At 37.5% G+C, this 16,236-nt stretch overlaps 1 protein-coding gene across 1 annotated transcript in view; it reads left to right on the top strand.

The window, feature by feature from the left end:
• LOC103596698 (serine/threonine-protein kinase TNNI3K-like) overlaps positions 1–16,236 on the top strand; it is a 114,153-nt gene that overhangs the window by 2,195 nt on the left and 95,722 nt on the right. The window contains exon 3 of the mRNA XM_008580392.1: positions 2,994–3,126. Within this exon, the coding sequence (XP_008578614.1) occupies positions 2,994–3,126 (133 nt within the window). The remainder of the gene's footprint in view (positions 1–2,993; positions 3,127–16,236) is intronic.

Here is a 16,236-nt window from a genome sequence, read left to right as displayed (position 1 = left end):
GCAAGTTCCCTCAAGCCCCTGGTCCCCATTTGAAAGCCACCTGGCTATTCTCTAAACATGCCATGCATTTTCAGGTCCCTGTGACTGCCATTGTGGTAACCTGTGCCTGGAAAGCCCTTCACTGTACCCCACCTGAGTGAAGTGTACTCATCTTGCAAGACTCAGGCAAATTTTACCCATTTTAAACAGGATCCCTTCTATAGTCTGCCCACATTACTCCCCACACACACACTTTTCTCTCTCTGCTTTTTGTAGCACTTTGTTTTGTTAGTTTGCATTCTTATTTATTCACTCAACAAACATTTATTGAGGGCTTACCATGTGTCAGACATTGTGCAGAGGACCCGAAATGCAAAACATGAATAAAAACTTAGTTCTTGACCTCAAGAAGCTCATTGTCTAGTGGGGAAAACATAGTTATAAGCAGATAGATTTAAAGCAGGGTGGAAGTTCAGATGACAAAGCATCATGAGAGCTCAGGTGGGATACACAGCAGTTAATCAGATGATGGGGAGGATGGAAGGGCATGCCAGGCAGAGTGATCAGTGCAGGGAAGGATGAGAGACACCGGACTTCCTGGGAGAACTCCAGATAGCTTGGCATTATTGGCATATGCAGTGTCAGGAAGAGAAAGTGAGAGAGAGGTGAGTTAGAGAGAAAGGAAGGACCACATTATGGATTGTGTTGTATTGTTAGTAGGGTTACACATACTGCTTTCCCAGTTAGATTTTACTCATTCACTCAATAAATATTTGTGGAGCATCTGCTACATGCCAGATATTCTTCTAAGAACTGGGATATTGCAGTGAACAAATAAAGTTCTTGTTTCTGTGGAGCTAATAGTCTACTGGAAGGAGATAGACACTGAGCAAATTAACAAAACATATACTAGTGGTGATGAGTGTTATGAAGAAAAATAAAAGCAGAGTAAGTGAATGGAGAGTGATGGGGATGCCATTTAGATAGGGTAAGGGAGGAAGATAGCGTTATATAAGGGACCTGACATGGGAGTCAGTCATCACATGGGGTAAGTGCAAAGGCCCTGAAGCAGGAGAGTACTTAGTGTGTTCGAAGCCAGAGTGGATGGAGTGGGGTGAGCAAGGAGGAACACGGCAGGTTTAAGGTAAGGGAGCTGGGAGAAATCCTCTTTTGGTAGGACACGCAGACCTCGTCTAGGACCTGGGACATACAGGCAGCTCAATCAGTGGTACTTAACCCTGGCTGCACATTGAAATCAGTTTAGAAACTTTTAGAAAGCATAATGCCTGAATCCAACCCCTAAAATTTATGATTTCATGAGCCTAAGGTTGATCTTGGTTACCTGTATCTTTTAAAAGTTCCCCCAGGTGATTCTAAAATGGGTCCAGTTGAGACTCTGACTAAATAAACTTCTGTTGAATGGAATTGAATTGAATTGAATCAACAGCAAGTAATAATTCTTTTATCCTAGCTGCCTAGTCTCTAAACACAGCACTACTCTGGATTTATTTTAAAGGCTGTTTTGTTCTTGCCAGTTATGTGGCCTTACGTAAGTTTCCTAATTACTTTAGATACAGTCCCCCTGTGCAAAAATAGACATACTGTATACTCCCACTTATGCAATGTTGTGACAATGCATAGCTTACTGTACAGTAGGCTATATATACTATAAAGGAAGCTATTTGGAATGTGAACGCTCATGTGGAAGAATTGCACATGAGCACCATAATCGGAATAAAGATATTCTTGGAAAGCTGTACTTAGGCTATATATACTATAAAGGAAGCTATTTGGAATGTGAACGCTCATGTGGAAGAATTGCACGTGAGCACCATAATCGGAATAAAGATATTCTTGGAAAGCTGTACTTATGCATGATTTTAAAATAAGGTAGACATTTTAAAAGAATTAGCAGCAGCCAGCACTACACACAGGATTTCAGTAACAGTGATAAAAGAATACTGGTTTCCTTCAATGGACATACAAAGGTGTTTGGCAAAGTTTATTAATATGATGTGGAGCCATGGGATTGTAGAGCTGGAAGGGCCTGACTCTTCTGTTTTGTCCTTGAGGTCCGGAAAGCATAAGAGACTTGCCCAGAGCTGCCCAATTAGTGGTACAGCCAGAACTAGAAGTTTCTTCTGCTAACTCGAAATCTGGTGTTCTTTCCCCTCAAATTACAAAGAAATCAAATTTATGCATTTTCATCCCAAGATGGAAACTTATTTTTTAAACTGAAGACTATGTCATTGCAAATGGAAAGAACGTAAATAATGTCTTTGAAACATATGAGGCTATAACTTTGTACACAGAAACTTGTAACATTTTATGGCCTTTCTTTCTGGCATGTTACACAAACAGCATTCAGCTATTGCACATCTGGACAAACGTAAGAAATAAAACAGACCTTATCCTGCCAGTGAGAAGTCTACCTCATAGGAATATTCTGCACATTCCTCTATGGCCTTTCTCTCCTCAGGCGTGAAAGTGTTATTTATGGGCCTAATTCAGTAATTTCCTAAACTACAACCCGAAGACCTAAAGGAGGGAAGGTGCCTCCCACAGTGTGTGATCCACTCCCAGGGTGGCATAGGGTCCCCGGATGAATCCATGTTTGGCTGTTTTGAAGCATGTAAGGCTTCTAGGAGAAAGATGCTGATGGATAAAGAAAAAAATGCTGCTGTTGTGATAATCTTTTTATAAGGCAGAGTTACTTGGTGATTAATATTGGTGCAATATTTTTGGAAGAATTACAAATTTTATGGTCTTCCAATGATTTTTTTCAAGTTTTTTAATAGTGCCCTTTGAGAAACTGAACAATCACAGTAAACACACTATGCATGTATAAACACCTCAGTTGATGGTGTACATTGTGGGCAGAATCGATGATATTTTGAGTTTATAGCATTTGAGAGCATCAGGAAAACACTTAAAGTCCTCACTAAGAAGAACACTAGTCTGCAGTGGAAGAACTACGCTTGGTAAATGGCTTGTGAACATTTCTTGATACACAGAACCTCCGCTGGATGGCTCCTGAGGTGTTCACACAATGCACTCGCTACACCATCAAAGCTGACGTCTTCAGCTACGCTCTGTGTCTGTGGGAACTTCTCACCGGCGAAATCCCATTCGCTCATCTCAAGCCAGGTAAGAATTTGTTTCCCTGTTTTCCAAAGTCTAGTTGATTTTCACAACTTCAAGAAACATTTTCTTCCCCAAAATGATTATTCTCAGTGGGATGGCAAGAGAAGAGGTAAGTAAACAATCTTAAATTTAATTTGTACATCCCATCCAAAAAACTTAATGACTTATCTCTGTGATTTAAGGCACAGGCACACAGAAGTGTAGGTATATTTTATTAAAGTTTAGAGATTTGATTTTTCCGTTGTTAATAAAACGAGCAAATCACTATGGCCAGGTGGCATGTGAGGCCAATCCAGTATTTATTTTTTGAGCTTAGATCTTAGAGGTGCACTTTTAATATGTGTGTAGGGGCAAGAAAGTGACAACACAAAAATAGCCTATCAGAACAGCTCTCTGCTTGTCACATTATACAAAAGACAACTGCTTTTCCTAATAATTTGTATTGTATACAAGTATATGGATACATTCCAAAAATGGGGCTTTGTTAGTTGGCCTCATTTTGGTTGATGATATACATTGTACTCTCTACTTACATGTAGAGAATGGAGGTGAAGAATCTAATACATGCAAAATGTGTACCTATTCAGGTTTAAGGTAAACTTTATTTGTATCTGTCTCAGTTTTATTTGGGTTGCTCTCCTGTCTTGTTACACTAGACTGGAAACTCCTTAAGGACTGTGCATCCCTAGAACCTAGCATGCTTGAAAAGTAGTTGTCAAATTTAGGTTTTAAATGAATTATATTGTAAGTTCCTCCTAAAGGCCATCTATAAACAATGTATCAGCAATGAGATAAGTCAAAAAGGATATTAGACAAACATCCCTTTTAACAAGTCTTAACCAGGATCACAACATCTATTAATATTCGTGTACAGAGCAAAAGCCACACCTCATATTCTCTTTTCATGGTATTTTTTCCCATAATACCATATGCTCTTTTAATTACACTCTGCATAGTATCTAACAGAATGCTTTTTACAAATTACATGCTCTTTTCATAGTTTATTGAGCACAGTGATGATATAATTGTCCAAATCTTTCTCTATATGGATAGTTCATGGTTTTAAATGATGAGATTTAGACCTTATTATAGTGTGGATGGGAGGAATCTATTTTGATCTGGACCAACATTGCCATTTGTAAGGTCTTGTTTTGATATGCTGCTGTCTCTCTACCTCTCTGAGTTTGCATTCTGATAAGACCCATGAATATATAAAAAATTAATTGTAATTCTAGATATACTATGTTATTTTTTTTAATAAGAGAGAGATACATCTTCCTTCTCCTTACTCCCATGTCAATCCATTCCCCTGGTCCTGTTGATTTTACCTCTTAAGACCTCTTGGATTTAACTACTACGTATCATCACCTATCACTATCCTAGCTTAAGTCACCATCTTTTATTTAAACTACTGCAAATTCTCTTCAAAAAATCATGTTTATTGAGGTATAACATATTCAGCAAAATTTACTTTGGGGGGTTAAAAATTCAATGAATTTTATTAAATACATACAGTTTTATAACCACAACCGCAATTAAGATTTAGAATATTTCCATTACTTCAAAAAGTTACTTCATCCCATTTTTGGAGTCAATCCACGTCTTAGACTTGCAGCTGCTGACAATCAATGACCTGATTTCTGTCCCTATAGGTTTGACTCTTCCAGAATGTCATATAAATGAAATCATGTTATTGCATTTATCAGTAATTCATTCTTCTTCACTGCTGTACAGTATTCCATGTTGTAGATGTGTCTCAATTTGTTTATGCATTCAAAATTGATAATCATTCGAATTATTCTCACTTTAGGGCTGCAATGCATAAAATTGCTAAAACAATTCAAGGTTTTGTGTGGTTGTTTTCATTCCTCTTGGATAAATATATAAGACATGGATTATTATAAAATTGTTAAAACCATTCAAGGTTTTGTGTGGTTGTTTTCATTCCTCTTGGATAAATATATAAGACATGGATTATTAGATCTTATGATAAGAGTTTTTCCAAGGTGTTTGCACTATTATGGGTTCCAACCAGTAGTCTGTAAGAATTTCAGTTGTTCTATATCCTTGCCAGCACTTTGCATTGTCTATTAAAAAATGCATATATATAATATGTGTGTGTATATGTATATATGTATGGTATATATGTATGTGTGTGTGTTAGCCATTTGAGTTGAGGTATAGTGGTAAATCACTGTGTTACTTTACATTTCTGTGATGGCTAACAATGTTGATAATATTTTTATGTGCTTATTTGTTATTCATATCTCTTTCTTTTTTGAAGTGTTTATTCAAATTGTCTTATTTAGTTGTAAGAGTTCTTAGACTGTAGGTAGAAGTACACATCTGGACAAACGTAAGAAATAAAGCAGACCTTATCCTGCCAGTGAGAAGTCTACCTTATAGGAATATTCTGCACATTCCTCTATGGCCTTTCTCTCCTCAGGCGTGAAAGTGTTATTTATGGGCCTAATTCAGTAATTTCCTAAACTACAACCCAAAGACCTAAAGGAGGGAAGGTACCTCCCACAGTACCTGCTATGTGTTTTGCAAGAATTTTCCTATAGTCTGTAGCTTGCCTTTTCATGTTCTTAGCAATGTCTTTCAAAGAGCAGAAGTTTTTAATTTGAATGAAGTCCATCTTATCAAATTTCTAAATCAATTTTTCTTGTGTGTCCAATCTAAAATATTCTTGCTTTACCCAGGCCACAAAGACTTCCTCCTATGTTTTCTTACAGAAGTCTTTTAAGTATAGGTTTTATATTTGTAAGATCCATTTTGAGTTCTTCTCTTTTACGGTATGCAGTATGAGCTGAATTTGTTATTTTTGTTTGTTTTAAATACAGATATCCAATTGTTTAAGCATTATTTGCTGAAACAAAAAGCTATTCTTTCTCCATTAAACTATTTTGGGGCCCAGCCCTGGCACCCTGAACTGGCATCACGCAGGTGAGCCCCCTGGTGCCAGCTGGTGGAACCATGGCTCCACATGGCTCCCTCACCCTGCTGCCTTGAACCCAGGCGGGGAAGCTCCAGGCCCTGCTCCTGTGCCCTGAACCGGCTCCACACAGGGGAGCCTGCCGGAAGTGGCCAGCAGCAGCACCAGACAGTGGAACCAGGGGGCTCCACGTGACTCCCCACTGGAAGCGGCTGGCAGCAGCACAAGACAGTGGAACCAGGCGGTTCCATGTGGCTCTCTCACCCCACTGCCTCAGATCCAGGCAGGGGGTAGCTCCAGACCCAGCTCCTGTGCCCTGAACCAGCACCACACAAGTAAGCCCACCAGGGGCAGCTGGCAGCAATGCCAGCCAGAAGAACCACGCAGCTCCATGCAGCCCTTCATCCTGCCTCAGACCCAGGAGAGAGCACCAGCCTACAGTTCCAACCCACCGAGTTTGGCCCAGCAGAACTCCATGCACTAGGGGCTCATTCTATGACCAGAGTCTAGAACAGCTACCAAGGTGGTTTAACATAACACCACCACACCTACTGTCAAGCAAAGACAATTCACCCCCCACAGTAGCAACCAAGCCCACTCCACAGCCAACCTCAGTGTAATAGAAAAAGCAAACCCCTACCAAATGACCAAGCATCAGTGAAAACACACTAGAAGCACAAACAATCAAGAAGAAATCACCACTGAAAGGATATAGTAATGCCCCAAAGTCAGACTCCATGGAACAGGGAATTCTTGAAATGTCTAAAAAAGAATTTTGAGCAATGATCTTAAGAAAACTTGAAGAAATAAAGAAAGACTCAATTAGAGAACACAATGAAACAAGAAAAAAACATCCAGAATATGAAGAAGGAAATCTGCAAAGAGATTAATATCATAAAAATGAGTGTAGCAGAACTTCTAGAAATGAAAGACTCACTCACTGAAATTAAAAAAAACATGACTGAGAGCTTGAGCAGCAGGGTAGAGCAAGCAGAAGAAAGAATTTCAGAGTTTGAAGATGGTCTTTTTGAAATAAATCAGGCAGACAAAAAAAGGAAAAATCAATTAAAAATAATGAGGAAAACCTATGAGAGATAGCAGACAACCTCAAGCACTCTAAGATCCGAATTGTGGGTATTCCTGAAGGGCAGGAGAAAGGAAAAGGTATCAAAAACCTACTCAAGGAAATAGTAACAGAAAACTCCCCAGGTGTAGGGTGAGATACTGACCTTCAGATCCAAGAAGCTCAAAGGTCCCCAAACAGATTCAACCCAAGAAAATCCTCCCCAAGACATATTATAGTTAAATTCGCAAAGCTCAAAAGACAAAGAGAGATTTCTACAAGCAGCAAGAGAAAAGTGTCAGGTCACTTATAGGGGAACACCCATCAAACTAACAGCAGACTTCTCAACTGAAACCCTACAGGCAAGAAGAAAGTGGAATGATATATTCAAAATACTAAAAGAAAAACACTGCCAGCCAAGAATTCTTTACCCAGAAAGGCTCTCCTTTGGAAACAACGGAGAAATAGTGTATTTCCCAGATAAACAAAAGTTGTGGGAGTTCACCACCACATGACCAGCCATGCAAGAAATTCTCAAGGGAGTCATTCATCTGGAATCTGAATAATGGTGACCATCAGCACGAATACACAAGCAAGAGCAAAACCCACAGTTAAAACAAAAATGCCAGCAAGAAAGAGAAAGAAGCTAAATCATTCTGCCTTAAATTCCCAACTCACATTGAAGAAGAGAAAAAAAGGGGAAATAATGATCAAAAGATATTTAAACCACTGAACAAGTAGCAATTAAATAACAGGAATTAAACAATACTTCTCAATAACTACTCTGAATGTGAATGGACTAAACTCCCCATTCAAAAGACACAGACTGACTGGATTGAAAAGCTAGACCCAAGTATATGCTGTCTTCAAGAGACCCACCTCACCTCTAAAGACACTCACAGACTAAAAGTGAAAGGATGGAAAAAGATATACCATGCAAATGGAAACCAAAAAGGAGCAGGAGTAGCTATTTTTATATCAGACAAAATAGACTTTAAACCAAAAATCATTTAAAAAGACAAAGAAGGCCATTATATAATGATAAAGGGAACTATCCAGCTAGAAGACATAACAATCATAAACATGTATGCACCCAATACCGGAGCACCCAGATATATTAAACAAACACTCTTAGACCTAAATAAGGAGATAGGACCTAATTAATAGTCGGTATTCTGAACACCCCTCCCTCAGTATGGGACAGGACTTCCAGGCAACAAGTCAACAAAGATCCACAGGATTTAATCTACAACCTAGACCAACTGGACTTGGCAGATATATACATAACATTTCACCCAACAGCTAAAGAATACACTTTCTTCTCATCAGCTCATGGTACATTCTCCAGGATAGACCATATATTAGGTCACAAATCTAGTCTCAGCAAATTTTTAAAAACTGAAATCATTCCAACAATCTTTTCAGACCGAATCATTCCAACAATCTTTTCAGACCACAATGTACTAAAAGTGGAGATAAACGATAAGCAAATTTCTGGAAGCTATACAAATACATGGAAAATAAATAATAGGCTCCTGTATGACCTATGGGTCCAAGAAGAAATTAAACAAGAAATCAAAAAATTTCTAGAAACTAATGAAAATAATGACACATCATACCAAAACTTGTGAGATACTGCAGTAAATGCTTATATCAAAAAAATGGAAAGACTCCAAATAAACAACCTAATGCTATACCTCAAAGAATTTGAAAAAGAACAACAATCCAAACCTAAAGGTAGTAGATGGAAATAAATAATTAATATCAGAGCAGAACTAAATGAAATAGAGACACAAAACACAATAGAAAAGATCAACAAAACTAAAAGTTGGTTTTTTGAGAAAATAAACAAAATAGACACACCATTAGCTAGATTGACAAAAAAAAAAAAAAAAAAAAAAAAAAGGAGAGAGAAGACCCAAATAACAAAAATCAGAAATGAAAATGGGGACATTACAACTGACAACACAGAAATATAAAGAATCATTACAGACTATTATAAACAACTGTATGAAAACAAATTAGCAAGACTGAACCAAGAAGAGATAGAAAACCTGAACAGACCAATAACAAGCAAGGAGATTAAAGCAGTAATTAGCAATTTTCCAACAAAAAAAAAAGTCCAGGTCCGGATGGCTTTACAGCTGAATTCTATCAAACTTTTAAAGAGGAGTTAATACCAATTCTCATGAAACTGTTCCAAACAATTGAAACAGATGCTACTCTCCCAAACTCATTCTATGAGGCCAACGTAACTCTGATACCAAAACCAGATAAAAACACAACAAAAAAAGAAAATTACAAGCCAATATCCTTGATGAACCTAGATACTAAAATCCTCAACAAAATATTAGCTATTAGAATATAGCAACATATTAAAAAAAATATATGCTATGATCAAGTGGGATTCTTCCCAGGGATGCAAGCATGGCTCATCATATGAAAGCCAACAAATGTGATACATCACATCAACAAGCTCAAGGACAAAGACCATATGATCATCTCAATAGATGCTGAAAAAGCATTTGACAAAATTCAGCATTCCTTCATGATAAAGACTCTCAACAAATTAGGTATAGAAGGAAAATATCTTAACCCAATAAAAGCCATTTATGACAAGCCCACTGCCAGTATTATTCTGAATGGGGAAAAATTGAAGGCCTTCCCCATAAGGACAGGAACAAGACAAGGATGTCCACTCTCACCACTTCTATTCAACATAGTACTGGAGGTACTAGCTACAGCAATCACACAAGAGAAAGAAATAAAATAAATCCAGATTGGATAAGGTAAAGTCAAACTTTCCCTATTTGCCAATGACATGATACTATATATAGAAAAACCTAAAGACTCTGTCAAAAAGCTCCTATAGCTGGTTAATAACTTCAGTAATGTTGCAGGATACAAAATAAATACCCCCAAATCAGTAGCATTATATACTCACATAATGAATTAACAGAAAGAGAAATAAAGTAAGCCCATTTACAATTGTCACCAAAAAATACAATACCTAGGGATGAATTTAACCAAGGAGGTGAAAGACCTCTACAATGAGAATTACAAACCAATTCTAAAAGAAATTAAAGAAGACACAAAAAGACGGAAAGATATTCCATGCTCTTAGATTGAGAGAGTTAACATTGTGAAAATGTCTATACTACCGAAAGTGATCTACAGATTCAATGCAATCCCCATCAAAATACCAAAGACATTCTTCACAGAAATGGAAAAAACAATTTCATCTTTCATATGGAAAAACTAAAGACCCCGAATAGCCAAAGCAATCCTGAGCAAACAAACAAAGCCAGAGGCATAACTCTGCCTGACTTCAAATTATACTACAAAGCTGTTGTAACCAAAACAGCGTGGTACTATTATAAAAATAGACATTCAGATCAGTGGAGTAGAATAGAGAACCCAGAAATCACTCCTCAGGCTTATAGCCATCTGATATTAGACAAAGGCAACAAAAATCTACATTGGGAGAAAGATTGCCTCTTCAACAATTAGTGCTGGGCAAACTGTATATCCATATGCAGAAGAATGAAACTGGATACACATCTCTCACCATACACTAAAATCAACTCAAAATGGCTTACAGACCTAGGTATAAGACCCCAAACTGTAAAATTACTAAGGGAAAGTATAGATGAAACACTTTAGCAGTTAGGTCTGGGAACAGGCTTTATGAACATGAGACTGAAAGTACAAGCAGCAAAAGAAAAAATAAACAAATGGGACTACATCAAACAAAAACGTTTCTGCACAGCAAAAGAAACAATCAACACAGTGAAAAGACAACCTACAGAGTGGGAGAAAATTTTTGCCAACTATGCAACCAACAAGGGACTAGTATCCAGAATATACATAGAACTCAAGCAATTATGCAGTAAAAAACTAAATGACCTGATTTAAAAAATGGGCAAAGGAGCTGAATAGACATTTTTCAAAGGAAGACATACAAATGGCCAATAGATACATGAAAAAATGTTCAACATCACTAGTCATCAGGGAAATGCAAATTAAAACCACATTGAGATAGCACCTCCCTCCAGTTAGACTGGCTATAATCAAAAAGATGGTGAATAACAAATGCTGGTGAGGGTGTGGAGAGAAGGGAACACAACTGCACTGTTGGTGGGACTGAAAATTAGTACAACCACCTTGGAAAACAATTTGGAGGTTTCTCAAATAACTACAGATAGATCTTCCATATGATCCAGCAATCCCTCTTCTGGGTATATATCCAGAGGAATGGAAATCATCATGTCGAAGAGATACATGCACTCCCGTGTTTACAATAGCCAAGATATGGAACCAACCTAAATGTCCATCAATAGATGATTGGATAAGGAAACTGGGGAATATATACACAATGGAGTACTACTCTGCCATAAAAAAAGAATGAAATACTCCCATTTGCAATGACATGGATGAACCTGGAGAAACTTATGTTGAGTGAAACAAGCAAAGCAGAGAGGGATAAATACCACATGTGCTCACTCATATATGGGTTCTAAGAGAGAAAGGAAGGCAGGAAAGAAAGACCACAGTACTGCTGTGATCCAACAGAGGGAGGGAACATTTCTAGGGCTACAAATTGGAGTTGGGGGGAGAGGGGGAAGGGAAGGGAGGATGGGGGATAATTGTGAGGGGAAAAAGGGTACAAAAGTAATTTCTGTTAATGGATATGCCCTCATTATGAATCTGGCCCTTACATCATGGACAGGAGGGGGTACAATCAGCTTTGTATCTCATGAATATTCATAATAAATAAATAAATTTTGGTACCTTTGTCAAAGATTAGTTGACCATATAAGTGTGTATGTATGTATCTTTTTCTGACTTTATTCTGTTTCATTGGTCTTTACGTCTACCCTTACAATAATATCACACTATCTTGATAGCTTACAGTAAGTCTTGAAATCAGATAATATGAATCCTCCAACTTTGCTTTTCTTTGTTAAAATTGCTTTAGCTATTTAGGTTTTTTGCTTTTCCGTATAAATTTTAGAATCAACTTATCTATTTCTACCAAAATTTAAAAAAAAAAAAAAACTTGTTGTAATTTTGATTCGATTCCATTGAATCTATAGGGAGGAATTGACATCTTAAACATATTTTTTTCTTCTGATCAAAAAACATGGTATATCTCTACCTTCATTTAGATCTTTAATTTCTGTCATCAATGTATTTGTAGTTTTTTAGCATAAAAACCTTGCACATTGTTTAGACAGCTCTTTGTACTTTGTGTTTCTTGATGTAATTGTAATTTTTTTTTAATTTCAATGTCCAGTGGTTCTTTGCTACATATAATCATTTTTTTGATAACAACCTATCAGGTACCCTAAAAACTTGCTAAATTCACTTGGACATTCTAGTAGCTTTTTTATATATTCTTTGAGATTTCTATATAGATGTTATATCATCTATAAATAAAGAGAATTTTATTTTTTTCTTTCCAATCTGTCTTTTATATATCTTTTTCTTGCCATCTCACACAGGCAAGGACCTCCAGTACAATGTTTAGTAGAAGTGGTAAGACATACGCATCAAATCAATCTACTTCTCAAAGTTTCATCAACCACCACTCCAGTTTGAACTGCCAGCTTTATCATTTGAACAGCTGAAATAGCCTTTGATTATTATCCCTTTGTTTACTCTTGTCCCCCCTTCCCCTTTAATCTCTACACATCCACTGGAATGATATTTTTAAAACATAAACCTGATTATGTCACCATTCCTTAAAATTATCCTACGGCTTCCCAAATTCTTAGGACTAAATCTCAACATTTTATTATGTACTGCAAGACTCCACCTGATTGAACTGCCAGCTTTATCATTTGAACAGCTGAAATAGCCTTTGATTATTATCCCTTTGTTTACTCTTGTCCCCCCTTCCCCTCTAATCTCTACACATCCACTGGAATGATATTTTTAAAACATAAACCTGATTATGTCACCATTCCTTAAAATTATCCTACGACTTCCCAAATTCTTAGGACTAAATCTCAACATTTTATTATGTACTGCAAGACTCCACCTGATCCTGTATCTCTGACCCTGTTCATGCCATTGTCCTGTCTGCGCTCTGGATGCTCAAGCCATCTTTTATTTCTCTCGGTATGTTGCATTTCCTCTGGCCTCTAGGCCTTTCCACAAGCTCAGTTTACTTAGTAAGGGCAATTAATAATGACTACCAAAAAATTACTGTGAGGATCAAATGGGATGATATTTTGTGAACAAACTTTATGAATTGAAAACTCTCTGCATCTGTTAAGATTAAAGAATGGGGAAAAGTGCAGTGCAGGTCAAGGTCAAGGCTTCCTATGATTCTGTATGTGAGTGACATTCTCATTCTCTAGGAAGCCTGAATAGAAACCTAAAAGTCACCCTTGACCCTTCTCCTTCCTTTTTGTCTTTCTTCTTTCCTTTTTTTCCTTCCTTCCTTTCTTTTGTTCTTTCTCTTTCTTGATTATTTTCACATTTTCAATCCTACTTTCTAAATATCTCTCAAATCCATCTCCATTTCCTCTGCTACTTCCTTATTTCACTTGTAGAATACTGTGCAGTATCTTAAATAGTATCCTTGCCTTCAGTTTTGCTCACCATCTTTTTTTCCATCAGTCACTATATTTAGCTTTCTAAAAATTGAATTTGATCAGATGTCTTCCCTTACTTAAAATCCCCAGTGTTTTTCCTTTGCTCTTTAGATAAAAACAGAATTTCTTAAAGCAATCTACAGAGCCCCTCATGATTATGTACCTGCTTTCCTCCCCAGCTCTACCTCTCGCCACATGCAGCCTGTCATCTATGTTCCACAGGGAACTATTTCATTTCCCCAGCACGTTTCCTCTCACCTTCGTGCCTCTACACACATTAGTCTCTTTGTCAGAGACATTCTTTCTTACTTTTCCTCATACTAACTCCACTTTACTTTTATGTCTTAGTTTAAATATAACTTCTCTGCAAAAAATCTTCTTTAATTATCTAATATCATGTTAAGTACAGTTTCTTCCATATCCCAAGTCACCATTTATCATAGTATTTATATTTTACTCACACTGATATGCAATTTTCTCTACTCCATTATGCTTTGCTAATTATAAAATGACTATTTCAAGGAGATAAATAACCCATCTCTTATGGACTCCTGGAAATATTTGCTCTTTTTAGAGGGAGAATATTATTAAATAAAAAAGTTAAAAGTCTTGCCTAAGAATAACTTGATTCCAACATGCCAGATATTAAAATTTATAGTACTTTATTGGAAAGAGAGTTTGTTTATGATAGATGCTGGATTTTTTAAAGTTGGACAGTGGCCATGCATCAAGAAACAAGACTGCTAATATCATTGCAGTGGTTAGGCAATCTAGCATATGTTCAGCAATAAATTATGTGAAGCATCAGATTCAATATAAGCTACATATTAGCCATTTACAATGAGGAACAAATCCATGACTACAGTGTAAGACAGTGTTATCAATTATGGTAGCAGCAACATTACACAGGGCTCATCCTTTTGGTTTAGCAGCATCCTACCACCTGGGAGAAATATATAAACAGAATGCCATGTTAACATTGACTCCTACACAAGAGATAGATATATATTCAGAGGAACTTGAAGTTAAGGTCTCTTTTGCATAGCACATGTTCAAATTAACCTTACAATCTCAGGTTTAGAGAGAACTGAAAAGCCATCACATTCACCACTTCAAGGCCCACAGGCCCAGGGGAAGCATGCAAATGCTCAAGCAGGGCCGTGTGAGGAATAGCACATCATGTGCTCTGACTCAAGGGGACAGCTGCTACTCAGAATTTACGTATGCCTGCTCACTGTTACCATATCAGCTAATTTCTGTTTGTTTGTTTAGAAATTTAAAGATTTTTAATGCTTGCAATTAATTCGATTTTTTAAAGAAAACATTTTGCAGACTAACACTATAGGGGTAAAGAAAATTGGCATAATGTGCAAGAGCATGAGTATTGCAAACTTGTGCAAGTTACTTAACTTAGCTATATGACTCAGTTTATTTTTAAAATGAACATAATAATAGGACCCACCTCAAAGGGTTGGAACAGTGGTTGACCACAGGAAGCAATCAATAAATGTTGGCTACTGTCATTATCTTTAGGCCACCATTGAGTGCTTCCTATGGGCCAGGAACTGTGCTAAACTAAGAGGAAAACAAAGATGAATTGGGCATTGCTCAGGCCCTCAAACTACTATAGTGCACAGGGGGAGTGAGAAAAGTACACTTAGCAGAGCAAGTCCCAACTAGAGAGAAGCACAAAGGGCTAAAGATGCTCTCTGGAGGGGCATCCTGCCCAGAATGGAGGTGAGAAAAGGATATCACAGAAGGATTCTTAGAGCAGATGATACCTGGACTGCATCTTAAAAAGATCACTGCTAATAAAATAGTTAAACAGTGGGGAGGTGGAGAAGGTGTTCCAGCAGAATTCTCAAAATCCAGAGGCATGAGAAATCCACAAATAATTTAGCAGAGATGTATCAGAGAATACAAGGGCAACAGTCACAAGACGCATGCCATAAAAGTAAAACTGGAGCCAGGTGGTGAAGGTCTTTGTGCAAGTCAGGGCTCTCCAGAGAAATAAAACCAAAATATATAGAAATATAAGAGGGGATTTATTATGGAAATTGGCACACATGATTATGAAGGCCAAGAGCTTCCACTGTATGATGTCTGCAAACTGGAGAACCAGGAAAGCTGGTAATGTAATTCAGTCTGAGTCCAAAGGCCTGAGAACCAGGAGGGCCACTGGTGTTCAGTTCTGGAGTCTGAAGGCCCAGCAACCTGGAGTTCTGACGTGTGAGGGCAGGAGAAGATGGACATCCCAGCTCTAGAAGAGAGAGCTAATTTGCCCTTCCTCTACCTTTTCGTTCTATCAGGGCCCTCCAGGGATTGTATGATGCCAACTGACATTGGTGAGAGTGTTTCTTCTCTACTCAGTCTACTGATTCAAATGCTAATCTCTTCCAGAAACAATCTCACAGACGCACCCAGAAATAATATTTTACCAGCTATCTGGGTATCCCTTAATCTAGTCATGCTGACACTAAATTAACCATCACAAGCCTCGTGTGTGTCAA

This window comes from Galeopterus variegatus, unplaced genomic scaffold (genome assembly GCF_000696425.1).
Source record: "Galeopterus variegatus unplaced genomic scaffold, G_variegatus-3.0.2 Scaffold2075, whole genome shotgun sequence".
In the NCBI taxonomy this organism is placed as follows: domain Eukaryota; kingdom Metazoa; phylum Chordata; class Mammalia; order Dermoptera; family Cynocephalidae; genus Galeopterus; species Galeopterus variegatus.
The sequence above is the reverse complement of the archived record's forward strand: the minus strand, read 5'-3'. Positions and strand labels throughout refer to the sequence as shown.